We start from the raw sequence: 15,527 nt of genomic DNA on the forward strand, positions 1-15,527 counted from the left end.
CCTATCTTTTTCAGGTATGTAGGAATTCCCTATTTTAAGGAGCATCTCATAGGCTATTTCCACTCTCTAAAAACCTTAACCTTCCAACAAAGCAGTAATGAGCCCTCAGATTATAAAGTCGGTTAGCATGTAAGCCACTGAGATGACAGAAAACTTATCTCAACTTTTAACAGCTCCAGATAATTCTGGCTCATCTTCTCATTGAGTCCCTCCCTCTTCAGGGGCTGAAATTCCAACTGGTCGGCAGGGATGGCAAGAGTCAGAGTGTCATAAAAACAGTTTCTTAAGCCCATTGGTCTAGTTTTTCAGTTCAATCGAGCAGAATGAAAGTTTATGAGGAGACAGACATTACTAGGTAGATATCTTGGATTGTTGTTCCAAATTATAGTGCCAAACTTAAGAGGAAAAAGTTAATGGTGGATTAAAACTTTAATTTCCTTTTGGCAGTTCCCTCGTAAATTCCAAATTTAGGGAAGAATGAGAAAGTAAATAAAAAACCCTATGAAATCTATAGTACACCTATGGGTGGACAGACCTCTCAGACACCACTTATAAAACAGAAACTTTCAAGAACTGAAGCCTGAAGCCAAGGTTTCCTTCAGTGGCTCCTGCCCAGCTGGGCCCATAGGCACTCATTCTTTATCTGTTAGGGAGCACCCTCTGGAAGACCTAACCATCATCTCCTGTTATTGCACTGTTTCAAATAACCAGTATTCCTGAAAAATGAACATCATTTTGGTTCCTTTGCATATGGAGTTATTTTCCCACCCAAGAAGCAGAGTGCACTAAATCTAAAAATCTAAACACATAATCTAGTTGAATATTTTTTTTTTTTATTACAAGATATGCAGTGCTGTGTATATGGTGAGAAGGAATAAGGTGGGGAGAGACACCTAAAGCTGTCAACAGGGTATTTTATTGATCTTTGCTGCCTCCAGAAACTGGATGGTCATCTACTTTTTAAATACCTGAAAATCATAATTTATACAACAAATATCATACCTCTCTCTCCCTCCCTCCATTTCTTTCTCTATTTCTCTCTCTCTCCCCTTTCCCTTTGAAAAGTGAGATCATATGAACAGCAATGCAAGAGCTTAGTTTGCCACATCAGAACACAGATGCCAAGCTTTCCCAGCTGGCAACTGGGGCCTCAGAGTTTAACTCTTGAACTGTCCAGCAAAACTGTCTTAGGGTGGGAACATCATGGCCAAGAGGGCGAACTTCTGGCCTCTCGGATTGTGTTTTCGCCTTATCAGCGAGAAAATTGCTAAGTATCTTATCTTACAATATGTGTTCCCACAAAGGTCTCATTAAGCCTAGGAGCAAGACATGCCAGTAAGAGCCCTTCTTTATCTGGCGAATTGTGCGAGAGCCAGAATGCAAACAAACGTGCACAGAGTTCATGAGTTCAGTCAAGGACAGGATTCTAGATGCGAAAACTTAACAGGGTTCCCCTAAATCAAACATGCATACAAACGTCATGCTTTCTGAGCATTTCACAATGTAAGCACACCGAATCATCCTGGAGAGCAGCCTCATGTTAACAAATTATGAAAGCTTCATTTTCCCTGTAGTGGGAAATATCTGCAAATGAAGCAAAATTTATTAAAATGGTAAAATATGCTGTCAACTTGCAAGCAATTACCTACTTAAGCTTTTCATTTAAAAAATAACAATTGTTACCCCAAAGAATTCTAAAAGTCAGTAACTGAGGGAGGAAGACAATTGTTAGCATTAGCTTCCTCTCTAATAATATGTGACAACCCGGAAGGATTCTATTTCAAACACAATAATAATGATTACAACTCCCCCTGTAAACAAGTCACATTTTTTCACAACTTCAAAATGTACGTTGATTATCATATCATTTACCAATAAAACAACAGAAGTTGCCATCCACAATTTTAAGGATTCCACCAAGCTAAAACAGAAACTCTTCTCTCATGAGAGCCATAAGGTTCCGGGCACCTCTCTAGCACTCCAAAACATGTTTAACAGGAGTGCAAAGTACAGTTCAAAAATTAGTCAGGCTGAGTTGCAACTCGAATCTGGCAAATTCATGACAACAGTTACTCTCTCTTGAGATCTCGAAACTTCTTTCTTCAAAGCTCTTCCCTCAGAGAAAGCCCAGCCCACCTTGCCCACCCCTCCCTGCCTTTTTCCCCTTCAGACAGGACACAGACTGGCTACTCAAGGCTTCCACAGGCCAGACTTCCTTCTGTGCAGCCTGCTAATCCTTCTGATTAATTAATGAGATAAATATGGTTAACTGGAAACCAATGTTCAGGCAAACTATCCGGGAAACTTCAACCAAAATTATTTTGGCCTTTTTGTTGGTCTTCCTGGTGTCATGTTTCCTCACGAAGGTTCTCTCATTTCTTATTTTTTTTTTTTTTTTTAGCATTTACACTGTTACACATTACTACTTACTACACATAACTAGAAAAAAAAACAAATGTCCTCTCAATGGCTTACGATAAAATTTGGAAGTGTAGAAACTGAAGGAACTAGAAATTGCCTAAGAAATAAGCAGTGATGTGACTGCCACAGTCACTCCTAGCAAGTGCATTCCATGTCACTGCAGCCAGCTAGCCCTCCACACCCTTCCCAGAGCACACAGGGCATCCTACAGTACACTTCTGTCCCGAGAAGGTGTCCTGTGCAAGGCCTGCCTGGTTTTTGGTTTTTTTTTTGGTTGTTGTTTTTTTTGCTTTGCTTTCAAGAAGGCAATAACAAAGACAATATGGGGAATAGGTAGCACCTGCCCAAGAATCACTGGACATCTTTAATATCTTGGGAAAAACAGAGGACACGTTAGAGCTTTTTTCCTTTCATCGGTCATCATCTTAAAAAGAAAAAAAGGAAACCGAAAAAAATAAAAATAAAAGGAAGGGTTTTCTATCAGCTAAGGTTTGCTGCAGCAAACAAGCAAGCAGCTTTCATTCAGGGATTGTCAAAAACTTTCCAGTGTGCCCACTGCAATGCGGATGCCAACCAACGAATCAAAGGCATTCAGCAACTAGACAAAGAGGGTCTGATGCCAACCTCGGTGCCACTGGCAACCGTTATTGGCATCCAGCACAGTGTCTGCCTTTTTTTTCCCCCTCGCCTGGCACTTCACAAACAAAATGGCGGTTCTTGTAGCAACGAAACAGCCGAAGCGCAGCCCTCTGAATCAATACCGTCAAATGATTTTATGGATTTAAATGCAGGGACTCCCACATGATGTGTGTATTTTAGGTAAAGTGGGGGTAGCATCATTTAATAAATGACTATATTGAATATGACTCTTTCCTAAACATAGAGCAATAGAAAAATGGACTAAATTGCGGTCAACCAGACTCTAGGCACAGGAGAGGCTGAATAACAAAGAGATTTCGCTTTAAAGGAAATCCTGCCTTGCGGCCATGGGATGCAAAAGTCTAATGAACTATATATCAGAAATGATTTCAAAATGCATACATTCTCCCCAAAACTGTATCAGATGCAGATGTAGCACTATAGCTTGTGTCAAAGCTCTAGTAACTCTTTCCACATTTCAAAAAAAAAGATGAGGCTGAAGCTGCTGGGCATGAAAAAAAAATAAATAAAAGTGTGGGTTGAACCAAAAGAGAAAGAGGGAAAAAGCACAGGAAGTTGGTCAACAATGAACTTTATTATTTGCTGGTCTTTATTTCATTCTCCAGAAGATATGCAGTTTGTGATCTTGTGTAAATAACCAAGAGGACTATTGACATTTCTAGATCTGGAAATTGTCAATATATTGTAACATCACTCCACACTGCAATGCGGATGCCAACTAACAAATCACAGGCATCCTGAGCTAAACAAAGAGGGTCCGATGCCAATCCTGGTGCCAGTGGCAACCATCTTTGGCATTCTCTCTGTTCCTTCTCATGTTTTCCTCCCAGTCGTTTAGAAGTGGGGAAAGAAAGAAAAAAGGGGGGAAAGGTAATTCTGTTGCTCATTCTTTGCAAACATTACATTTTTCCTTTCTGAATTTTCTCTTGTGTTTTTCTTTATACTTCTTTACCTGATTAATAAAATAGACTTAAGTGGGTTTCCATGCACTTAGAGGAGAAGTAAAAAGTCACGATGGGAGATATGCAGCTCTCTGATTGACTACAGATTAGTTTTTTTAAATGCCCTCTTCAACCAACCGCACCACAAAAATATGTAATTAATCTACATTTGACCAAAGGAAAAATTTTTTAAAAGGGAAAACACAGAAGCATCTTGATGTGACTTTTTCAAAGAATGCGCCATCAGATATTATAAAGATATGATGTATTCACAAGTAACAGAAGATATAAATTAGGTGCGCAGTGTAAGATAATGAAAGGTTTTCAAAATGAGACTCAAAACAACAACAAAATGAATTTTTTATCTGAAAATGTGGTCTCCAAGAGTTACTTAAAACTTTATGACTATCACGACCGATGGTTTAATGCAGAAGGCATTTATGCATTTTTTCTTTCTTCAATCTATCTTCCCAGATCCAAAGGATATGTTCTTTATTGTCAGTTCATCAACTAAGACAGTTGGCCGCCTGCCCCAGGAGTGAGTGTACATGTGTGCACACCTCAAGGAACAGCCTTCAAGCAAGTTAAAATGCAAGCAGCAGTGAGGTGCCTGCAAATCTTCTCTCCCTGCACTAAAAAGTTACATAACCCACTTTCTAAAACTTTACTTCCAGCCTTGACTTTCATGACAGAGTTACAACACATTTACAGTCAATCCAACACATATATACGGCCCACCTTATAATGTCACCTCTTAGACAGCTGTCAATCAAATTAAGTGTCATGTGCTAATGAGTTTTTATTTTAGGACACACAGGGAAAAAACACTTTTTTCCCCAAACCATCATTACTTCAACTTTACCTTTTAAACATATAGAAATAGTATATGCAGTCTTTTATTTAAAAAAAGAATATTTCCAAATATATGATCTCAAGCACCATTATTTAAAATCAAACTAGAAATGTTTAGCTAACTTTTAAGCATATCTCTAAAACTATACCAAGGAAATGTAAAGAAAAAAAACACATAATAATACCTAGATTTCTGAGTCAAAAGTAACTCTGATATTTTATATTTTGGGATGATGAAGTTCATACAATTGACTATATCCCACACTTACATAACAAACATCAGATAACCATCTGCCACCTGGCTATCTGCAGGCCACTTTCCCTACCACCTGGCCAAGTTAAGAAATGTACCACCAACTATGGTAGATTAAACTACAGTCCACTTTCAGTAGATTTTTTTTTAATGTTTTACTATGGACTGTTGCTAATACAAGCACATCAATAAATATCGATAAATTTATTTGAAGTAAAGAAATTCTCACCTCCTTAAAGAAAATGTATTAAGAAAAATAAAAATAATAAACATATTTCATGAACCCAGAAAACACTCAGCAAAAAATATCACCTATTTTTAAATTATTCAGGCAACATTCACCCCACTCTCTTTATCAAGGATTTTTTAAAATAGGTATGGAATGCGGTTTCTACATTCTTTTTGAGATTTATTTTAAACCAGCGTAACCAGTCTACTTTCTGTTTTTGTTCTCTAAGGAGAGCTGCGACTTCTCTCCTTGGTAAGTTTCATGAATTTACATTCAAGTAAACGGACAGTATTAAGTGTTCCCAAATCACTCTGGGAGAATATTAGAACATAAATTATTTAAACAAGACCTATAATCCGTTTAATCTACAGCGAATATTACACAATCAAAAGTAGGTGTTGACAGAAATATTTAAATTAAATAAATCTAAGTCTGCATAAGATATACTTTCTGATACTGGCTATCTTAAGCATTCTGTAATAGGAAATGTTCATTCTATTTTTCAGTGCAGTAGCACTAGATTCGTGAACAAAGTTCATCTACCTCGTTAGGAAGCTAATACAAAGACTGTTAAAGAACAGTTTGACTATTCATAAACCAAGTTACATTTTCAAACTGGCAAAAGATGACTAGATGTAAAGAATGTAGCCGAGGACAAAGAGCAAAGTGTAATCAACTATAGTCTTCAGATTATTCTGTGTCTTTGAAAAGGTGTATTATTTCAAAGACATCTGAAAACGCATCTCTTTGTGGTCTTTAAATATCCACGCCTATCCAGGTAGGAAAGCTCCATGTGTATTTCCATGGCTTGCACATGGCAGTGGACAAGCGAGTGGAGGAACAGGGGCATGCCACTCTCCCCAGATCAGGTGAACAAGAGACCTAGGGGCCTCCAGGACCATCTAACCCAAGCCAGGTGCTCTGTGCGTGGGGTCTGCGGGCAATGTGTGCCGGGCTAGAAGAAAGAACAATCTGCTCCTACCTTGCTCCTGCACGTAGTATGCCAAAAACAAATCAAGCTCCTTAACTGATACTGTGATATGATGTGGCTGGACACAAAGTGCTGGGTTTGTGCAATGTGGGGATTTCATGAGCCGCTCTCCATCGGTACTTTCCAAGGGGATGCCTTTGAACAGGATCACCATGACTAGATCCAGACGCCAGACTTTGTCTGCCTGTCGCAGGCAGTCGATTCTCCTAATCTTACCCTTCTGGTCAGGATTGGATAAGACACAGCACGGGTGCTTCTTGCCAGTCACGGTGAGCACAAAGTCCTCTCGGTACTCCTGGCGGATATCTTTGCGCAGTTTGGCCAGGAGCCTGGATGCCCACTTCTGTTTGATTTCAGGCTTTTCGCTGAGAAGCTCATCTTTGACTGCTCTTTCTTCATCTTTTGACATTCGCTTCTCGTGCTTTTTAAAGTACTTGCGTTTCCGAGCCTGCAGGTTGAACCAAGTATAGGCGATTGCACGGACGTGTGGAAGTAGTGCCTCGATGAATGGGTGAAATTCATCCTGTGGAAGATGAGGGGGAAAAACAAGACATACACGGTCAGTTTAGTTTGGTAAAGGCTCCAAACCATCAGACCACAACCCATTCCCAATTCAGTACCAGAAGTTACACATAAAAATAACATTCTTTTCTTATTTAAAATTATCAAAATAGCAGGACCAGAAGAAAATAAAGTATGCCAAGCTGCCCCTTTTCCACCAAGACTCACAGGTTGATTCTCCCTCCTAAAAAAAAAAAAAAAAAAAGGAATAAAGATTCATGTTTGTATTTCCACTCTGGCCCCATCCCCCTCATTCCCACCATGCATCCTATATTCTTTAAAACGTAAGCAACCAAGGTGCTTGGCACCTAATTCAATATTTAAATATTTACTTGACCAACTAACACTAAGCAGTACCATTTTACAAAGAACACAGTGAGTTTTTTTTTTTTAATCGGAGCAGAGCTGTTCAGAAGGCAGGAGCGATGGCACAGTTCATTTCTCTTCTCTGTGGCACAGAAACACAAAGCATATAGATGCTCAGTGTAATGCCACACAGTTCCCGCTTTTGGAGCATGCTCTCAGCAAGAGGCTGCTGGTGGCACAAAGAGCATGCGCCATTAAACTTGATCCATTTTCTTATCAAACGTCCAACATTCCAACACTGAAACAGCACCATTCCAGGAGTGGTAACTAGAGAAACTGGTATACAGTGAGGGAAAGTGGGCAAAGGACACAGCTTGTCGTATCGGTGTCCTGAACAGAAGGTTTCCATACTTGGAGCAGCATATTCCCTCCCTCCACCAGCAACACTAGCCCCCAACACACACATACACACACACAAAAAAAAATACACGCATGCATGCTCTTACTCTCTCACAGATCCACAGACACACTCTTGCATTTTTAAATAAAAGTTTCTAAAGTTTAAAACAGAATTGACTCAGATGTTCTTCCAGCAGCTCTTCCTATAGAATCTGAAGCCCCACTGAGTCAGTTAATTTGTTTAACCGATCACATGAGTATGGCAATTATTCTAAAACCCTTAAAAATCAATCTGAGGTGAACAATGAAAAATGGCAACTTGGCACCAACTTTACATTCTTTGTGTCTCTGCATGCGGTGGCAGGGTGACACCAGGAGTGCACTGCAGGTCACTCCCTGCTTTTGTGGAATCAATACAATTCATTTGCTACACTTCTGAATTCTCGGACAGGGCTGTGGGTGCACATATGCATGGGCTTGTGAATCTGCACGTGGAGAGATCCCGTCCAGTGAATTAAGTGGTTCACCTTAGGCTCCTGCGTCTTTCCTGCCTGTTTCATCCAAGCCTTTTGTAAGGCAGACAGGCAGCTAGGAGTGGCAGATAATCTGCACCTACAGTTATTTCAAGCTACTTCCCAAAGCAGTCAGTGTTTCATTACTTCCTGCCATAGGTAGAACCTGTCTCCTAAGCTCCGGCCTATTACTGTTCCGAGAAAGAGCTTAACATCCAGGGCGTGCACACTGTAAGTGGGCAGTGAGGCCAGATCTGAAACAAATGAGAACTTCCACCACGGCCACTTTTCTCGTGACTGTATCGTCACCTCAACCGCAAAATAACTTTCTCTAATGACTTATATCCCAAGTTAGAATTGACAGCCTAGTACTGGTCACCCTGAACTATATGGAATAAATTCTATCTAATCAGCAGTCTGATGAATTCCATCAGGTAAAAATGATGAAAGTATCATGAATGACTCTAACAAAGAAGATGCCCCCAAACTCCCATAGAGTTACGAATTCATTTTCAAGATCATATTCAGTTTCAATGTTAAAGATTGCGGCATGTTCGCAGTCTATAGTTCGGATCCAGAAGAGTTATACATCCCATCCGATCAATAATGCAATTTTCAAGTGTTTTAACATATTGCCGTGAAATGTTCAGAGAGCAGGATCAGCCTAAATCAAAATTTTATAACAATACAGAATGTGGATGATTACATCACAGCATGAGGCATAACCAAATGCCATAGAGGAAATCATTAAACCGATCAGTAGTTTCCAGCAGAGACTTGAACAATTCAGTTACTATGCGAGCACATTAAACTAGGCCATGGAAAGAGTTAAACCACAATCTGTTCTTTGTGTGGGAAGGCAGCCCTGCTCACAGCAACCACAGCCCATGATAAGACCTCCCTATCTCCATACACTTTCTGATGCCATGCTTTCAGCGTTCACTGTAACTACAAAAACTTTGTTTATCTCCCTTAGAAATATATGCAAGAGGAAACCCTGCTCGAGGAAATGTGGACTCATGCTTTGGGAACTCACTTCCTATAATCTAACTTCTCCTATGATTTATTGATATGATTTAAAAACCCACATATATACTCACAAACTAAAACCTTGAAATCATAAAGAGTACATGCGATGGGAAGAGCTTTGTCTCACTCACTTTACCCTTGCAGTATTATTTTATTTATTTTATTTTAAAATGCAGTATTATTTTAACAGATATTAAGCAACGTGGTAACTCTCAAGTACTTTTATCCTTAAGTACTATGTTCAGTAACATTTCATTTTCTTATAAAGACTTCAAATATAACTTTGATTACATTTGTTTGAGTTTCTAATCGTCTATCATGTAATAGATTTCAAAATCTTAACAACTTATTTTAAACAATCAAAATGCAACACCGAGGGCTTAAATTTAGAATTTCTTAGCAAACGCACATAAAACACTGCTTTTTTAAGGTTGCCTTTAGCTTGTTGCCAATGCTGCCAAGTAATGTTTTAAAACATAGTTTTTTTCTTTTGATAAATAGAAGCAGCAAACTTTCTGAGTCCACAGTTGCCTTACAAATATCTTTCAGGGCTTTACTATTATGCGAATTCCTTTCAAGTAAAACGCTTACTTCTGACACGAAGATATCCTCAAAAAATGGTAAGTAGAGTTTTTCAATAAGTCACATGTATTTTTGTATTAACATGACTAAAGTACCATCTCCCAAGTATGATTGTTTTCTAACGCTGAGTTGTAGTATATCTGTAGTGATTCTGAATGGCATCTATATGAAGCATAGTAACTTGTCTTCATCAAAAAAATGATTAAGGTATTCAAATGTCCTAATTAATAGGTTATCACAATAACACTATAAACAACTATGAAAATTGTTTTTTTAAGAAAGCAAAGCATTTAAATAAGCTAATATCTAATGTCTCTATGCTAAGGTAATAGGCCACCTTGCTCTTGCAGAATTTTTATTAAAACACATTGGCATTCAGTAATTCTTTCTCTTTTCAAACTTCCTTTATTAAACTAAACTGATAAAATAAACAACCTAGTTACAAATTTCAAATATAAAAGTAAATAGTCATAATTCCACTGGAAATATTTATTTTTCTTCACAAAACAGTGGTCTCCATGAAAGGGATGGAAAATTAGACCAATATAGAGGTAGAAGAGTAAATACTAGATGTTCTTGGAGCACTGCTATTTAACAATAAACCATTTTTATAAATGTACCTTCAGAACCTGAAAAATAGTGAAATAAAAAAAATTCAATACAATCATTCCAAGTGAAAGTTACATTATTAAGGGTTTACATTATTTTTAGCAAAAGCAAATACAAAATCCTATATGATGCTTAATTTTCTTTTTACATCTGATTCATACTGATGTAAAAATACAGATTTATATCCATATACTGATAATTTTGAATAACACTTTGATAAATATCAACCATAGCCTCTTTTGAAACTTCTTTCTAAAGCCTAGATATCTTATAGCAACAACGAAAGCACTTTGCAAAGTTTTCAATCAATTAAGAATGTTTCTCTATTTTGTATTTACATAATCCTAAAAAATGTTTTGCTACAGCTATTTTTATTAAGTTCCTGTAATACAAAACTAAACTACTGGTCTGATATCAAAATAGCATTGTTAATACTACTTCTGCAACACCTTACACTATCTATAAAGTCACACAGATATTAAAGGGAGAATTTTAAAGCTAAAATTTTTCTTCTAATCTAGGCCTTAAATCCCCAAAACAGTTTCAATATGTCAACCTAGATTTACATTATTAAAACAGTAGAGAATATCAGTCATCATGAATTAGTGTTGGTAAGTATGTATCCCTGAATACTAATAGGACAGTCGAATGACTACACTGTACATGCTCCTAATATCCCATATGTCACGATGCTACAATATTATTTTTAACTTACACAAATTTAGATAAAGCTAGTGACTTTTCGATTCATATCTAGAGGAAACCAAACATGCAATGTAATCGCTAGCAATGTTTCTGAAAAGTCGATGCTGGCAATATGAACCAATACAGAAAAACAATCATTCACAGGTGAGAGCAAGTAGTGCAGCACTTTGCATGTGAAAAGCTTACCTCAATTTGTTTTATTTGAACTATGCTTCAATAATGTAAAAATAATATCAAATGGATGTGGTTTACCAGAAAGAGGAAAAAATCCTGCTGATGGGTAATATGAAAGGTAACTTTTGCAACTGAAGGCAATTCGTTATACCTGAAACAGTTTCATCACCATATTTACTGGCCATTATTCACAGCCTTAAAAATACAAATAGGTCAGCAACTCATCTTTTCCAGTTTTGTTAAATTAAAGTGCATGTTTATTTGCTGAAAATAGCCATATCTAAGTTAATCACACTCAGATGCCAAACAAAATATAAACAATAAAAAATGTGTCAGCCAAAAAGCTACAGGACTGTATCCAATCACTGAATAAGCCTTATCATTGTTTTCATCTTCATTCACAATTTATGAATGCCTCAGTCCTTTTGAATCACAATGGCTTCTAATTGTCATACAATTGAAATCTTAATCATTTGTCCATTACAAAAACGCATCATCATGATACTGGATTTTTTAAAACTTGTAACACACCTAAAACTAGGGGACACTTCTTGAGCTATTTATAGTTTTTAAGCCAATGTCAAAGAAAATGGTTATCAATTACTAATCGTGGCATAGCCTCCTAAAAGCTGCAGTCAACTCTCCCACACCTTTAGAGGTTTAAAATACTGCTTCAAATAACAACTCTAGGCTAAGATATTTAGTTAGTTCGTCAGTTGCTTAGTTAGCCGGGCAGCGATGAAAGCCGCCCCCAGGTAAGTCTGTTCCGTCTCTCCACTTTTCCATTTGACCGATCGGTTTAAAATTATGTAAATTGTGTTCCTGTAAAAGTATAAAGCCAATATTTTATTTCATAACACTGTACCTGAAATCTTAGGACAATTTTCAAAGTGAATTTTTGAAAATGACCTTACTTTTCCAGCATTACTTTCTAACCTACGCCCCAATATCGTCAAATGAACAGGTCTCCACAAAATGAACATGTTTTAAAAGTCCTTTAACTTTCATCCCGACCAACTAACTAGAGTCCACGTCTAGATCGCCTTTGTGGCATGATCACTGGTAAACCTCAAAGTGCGGATCGCGATGGACTAGAGTTTCAGATCCCCAAATTAAGCAAAGGAATAGTCCCCGGACCACAACCTTCGACTTGCTTCGTCTCCCGCCCACTGCCTACAGCGGAGTCCAGAGGCGCCCACAAGGACTCCTACTGGAGTCCCTTCGCCCAAGTTCACTGCTTGTTTATTAAGGCTCAGTTCCCCCCCCCGCCCCTCAAAGCTTCTCTAAAGCCGGAGTCCACCTCAGCGCGCAAGCAACCAAAAGAGGCAGCAGACACCCTGGGCAGGGGCGCAGCAAGCACTCCAGGGGCTGCAGGCGGGCTAGCTCTCGCGGGCCCGGGCCCTGCCCATCCCTGGCGGCCTCGCCCGGCCCAGCCGCTCTGGCAGCACGCGGGCACCCGCTCTCCGTGCCCAGCGTGCCGGGCTGGGCGCGCATGGTGATTGTGAGCTAGGGGCCGCTCGCCGGCTGTGGTGCCGCCCTGCAAACCCCGCCGCAACTCCGGACCACTTCTGCTGCTGGGTTACCAGGGTGTGCGGAGGTTAACTAAAACCATTAGTTGTCCGCGGACGAGAGCAACAAAACAAAGGCATTTCGGGCTAAAGAGAAAGCTCGAGAGAGCGACTGAGACATGTACCTGAGTGAGACAGATGGGAGAATACATCATGACTTCGCCTTAAAACGCACTTTCCCGGAGATGCCCAAGAAAATCTTCGAGAAGCAAGAATTTCATCTATTCATTTTACAGTCATCTGAGCCCCGCGATGCGATCAATCAGGACAGGGCTCTGCGCTGGATCACCGCAACTTCACAACAAACCCAGTCCTCCTTAAATAGCCAAAGATTCAAGTTCACTCGGCGTGCTAGATTTCCCGGGGTGAAATCCAATCTACACTTTTAACCCTCCTGCAGTCCGAGCGCGCTGGCCGTGCTCGCCGAGGCCGCCGCCGCCGCCGCCGCCGGTGCTGGCTGCTTTTCGCCTGGGTTTGGGGTTTGTTTTCTGTTTTGCAGTTGTTGTTGTTGTTGTTGTTGTTGGGGGCTAGGGGGTGCGCGAAGGTTCGGTGTGGGTCGGATTGGGGTGGTGGTTGGTGGTGAAATGCTTTTTTAAAAAAGGCGGGGAGGGGGGCGCAGGAGAGAGGGCGGGAGGGAGAGCGAGGAGAATGTGTCACCGCGCTGGGAAAGTTCAAGGTTACAGCCCCAAGCACTGCGGCAGGATCCCGGAGTGGCGATCGCAGGCGAAACTTTGCCGCGAGCCGACCATGTGTGTGCGCGAGGGGGGAGCGTGAGCGAGTGCGCGCGGGTGGCGGGGCGCGCGCGGGAGAGGGCCGGGGTGGGGGCGGGGTGGGTGGGGGAGCCGGCAGAGGCCGGGGTGAGGGAGGGGGCGCGAGCGCAGGTCTCCCGGGCGGAAGAGGTTCGCGGCGCGCGGTCCCCGGCTGCAGCGGCCGCCGCCCGCGCCGACTCCTCCACGCCCGGCTGCCCGCCCGCCGCCCGCCTCGCCCCGCGTCTGACCCGGCCGAGCGAGGAGGCTGCTGCTGCTGCTGCCGCGGCTGCCCAGAGCCCGGGGGTATCGGAACGCGCTCCTGAAAAATCCCAAACGATAAATCCCGCTCTCCCGCTCGGCTCCAAACTCCTCTCTTTCTGCTCTGGGCTCTTTTTTTTCCCCTCCCTCTCTCGCTTTCTTTCGTTGCAAAACTTGGAAGTTGAAAAATTCACCGGTTCCACCCTCTGGACCCCGCTCGAGCTCTCTCCAAATCAGACTTAAGGATTGTTTTATTATTTAATTACACAATCATCGCTTTACTCCTCCTCCTGCAAACGCGCATTCCTTTTGCACCAGCCTCTCCACACCCCCCGCCCCCCACCTTCCTCCTCCTCCTCTTGCTTCTCTCCCTCTCTCTCACTCATTTGTTAAAGCTCTCATACCACTGCAATAGAACCACAACTTTTTTTTAAATTTTAAATAAATGATCATTCCGCCCTTTGGGCAAGTCCCGCGCCCTTCCCCCAACACGTACACACCCCGAAAACCCGCCCTGTAAAAAGGTATTCCGGTGTTCGCTGCGGACTCTTTAAACCGCGGGAACCTCCGAGTTAAGAGAAGCCCTGAGCCGAACTGGGCCCGAGAAAGGAACGAATGGAAAATTCCCTCACACCCAGGCCGCCCCGGGGCCCAGACTGGGGCGCCGACTCTCGCACCCGGGGCAGGCGCGGTCCGCCGATTCCGCCGGCTGAAAGGAGGAGGGGGAGACGGAGGGGGGATGGCTGAACGAACTTGGACTTAAATAGTTGGGGCACGCCGGCGCGGGTGGGAACGGGGCCCATCCGGGGTCTCCCAAGCACGGGCCCGCATCCCGGGGCAGCTCCGCACAAGTGGCGCGCCTCGCCGCGGTTTGCCGCCCTCCCTTGGGGGTGCCCGGTGCACGTGGCCTCGCTCGGAGCCGGAGGATCGGGCCGCGCCGCCGCCTCCTGCGCCCTCCTCCTTCTAGTCCTCCTCCTCCCGCGACTCTTCTGGCTCACTCCCAATCCCCACCCCTCCCCGGGGCCCCGGGCGCCGGCGGAAAGCCGCTCCCGCGCCGCCGGGGTGCAGGCAGGGCGGGGCCGCAGCGCGCCTGGGGCTGCGGGGCGGGCGGGCGCGCGCGCTAGCGGGGTGCGTGTGTCTCTAGAGCCCTGCAGAGGCCGCCGCGCCCGCCTCGCTCCCGCGCGAGGCCCCGCCCTCACCCCGCCGCGAGCCGCGGGCCCCGAGTGAATGAACTTGATTTCGGAGATGTGGAGGCCGGCGCTTTGCCTCGCACTCTTTCTGCGCGCGCGCGCACACATATACATACACACACACACACACACACACACACACACACACACACACTCCGCCCCCCAAATTCCGGTTTTCGGCCAGGGGTGGGTGGGGAAGAGGTGGAAGCAAAGGCTGTGCAGACAATGGAGAGAGGAAAAGTGAGTGCCAGGGGCTACGCGTCTACCTAGCTCGGGGGCCCCGGAGGGCACTCGAAGGCCCCAGCCCGGGGGCGGGGCCGCCCCCACTTCCAGCTGTGCTCTGGAGCCGTTTGGAGGTTCTCCTGATTCCCCTTTCCTCTCTCTCGCTTGCTTCCTCTCGATTTTTTCCCCTCAACTTTCTCCTATCTCTTTCTCTCCGCTCTTCCCACCCCTTCCTCACGCGCCCCCCACCACCACCACCACCAGCGGACTTGAAGGAACTAGTGACTTTTTCCTTCACCGAGTGGGAGTTATCCAC

General features: G+C 42.9%; 1 protein-coding gene across 9 annotated transcripts in view; it reads right to left on the reverse strand.

Annotated features, from left to right (window-relative positions):
* The window catches only part of NFIB (nuclear factor I B), a 255,890-nt gene extending 241,119 nt beyond the window's left edge, over positions 1-14,771 (reverse strand). For 4 of the 9 annotated variants that reach the window (XM_069576579.1, XM_069576577.1, XM_069576578.1 and 1 more), the window contains exons 1-2: positions 12,918-14,107; positions 6,339-6,870 (exon numbers count right to left, since the gene is read on the reverse strand). In XM_069576579.1, the coding sequence (XP_069432680.1) occupies positions 6,339-6,870; positions 12,918-12,947 (562 nt within the window). In that variant the 5' untranslated portion in view covers positions 12,948-14,107. Of the gene's footprint in view, positions 1-6,338; positions 6,871-12,917 lie in introns of all 9 variants that reach the window. The other 5 variants (XM_069576584.1, XM_069576583.1, XM_069576580.1 and 2 more) reach the window with 2 other exon arrangements.
* Between the last annotated feature and the right edge of the window lie 756 nt (positions 14,772-15,527).

This window comes from Ovis canadensis, chromosome 2 (genome assembly GCF_042477335.2).
Source record: "Ovis canadensis isolate MfBH-ARS-UI-01 breed Bighorn chromosome 2, ARS-UI_OviCan_v2, whole genome shotgun sequence".
Classification (NCBI taxonomy): Eukaryota; Metazoa; Chordata; class Mammalia; order Artiodactyla; family Bovidae; genus Ovis; species Ovis canadensis.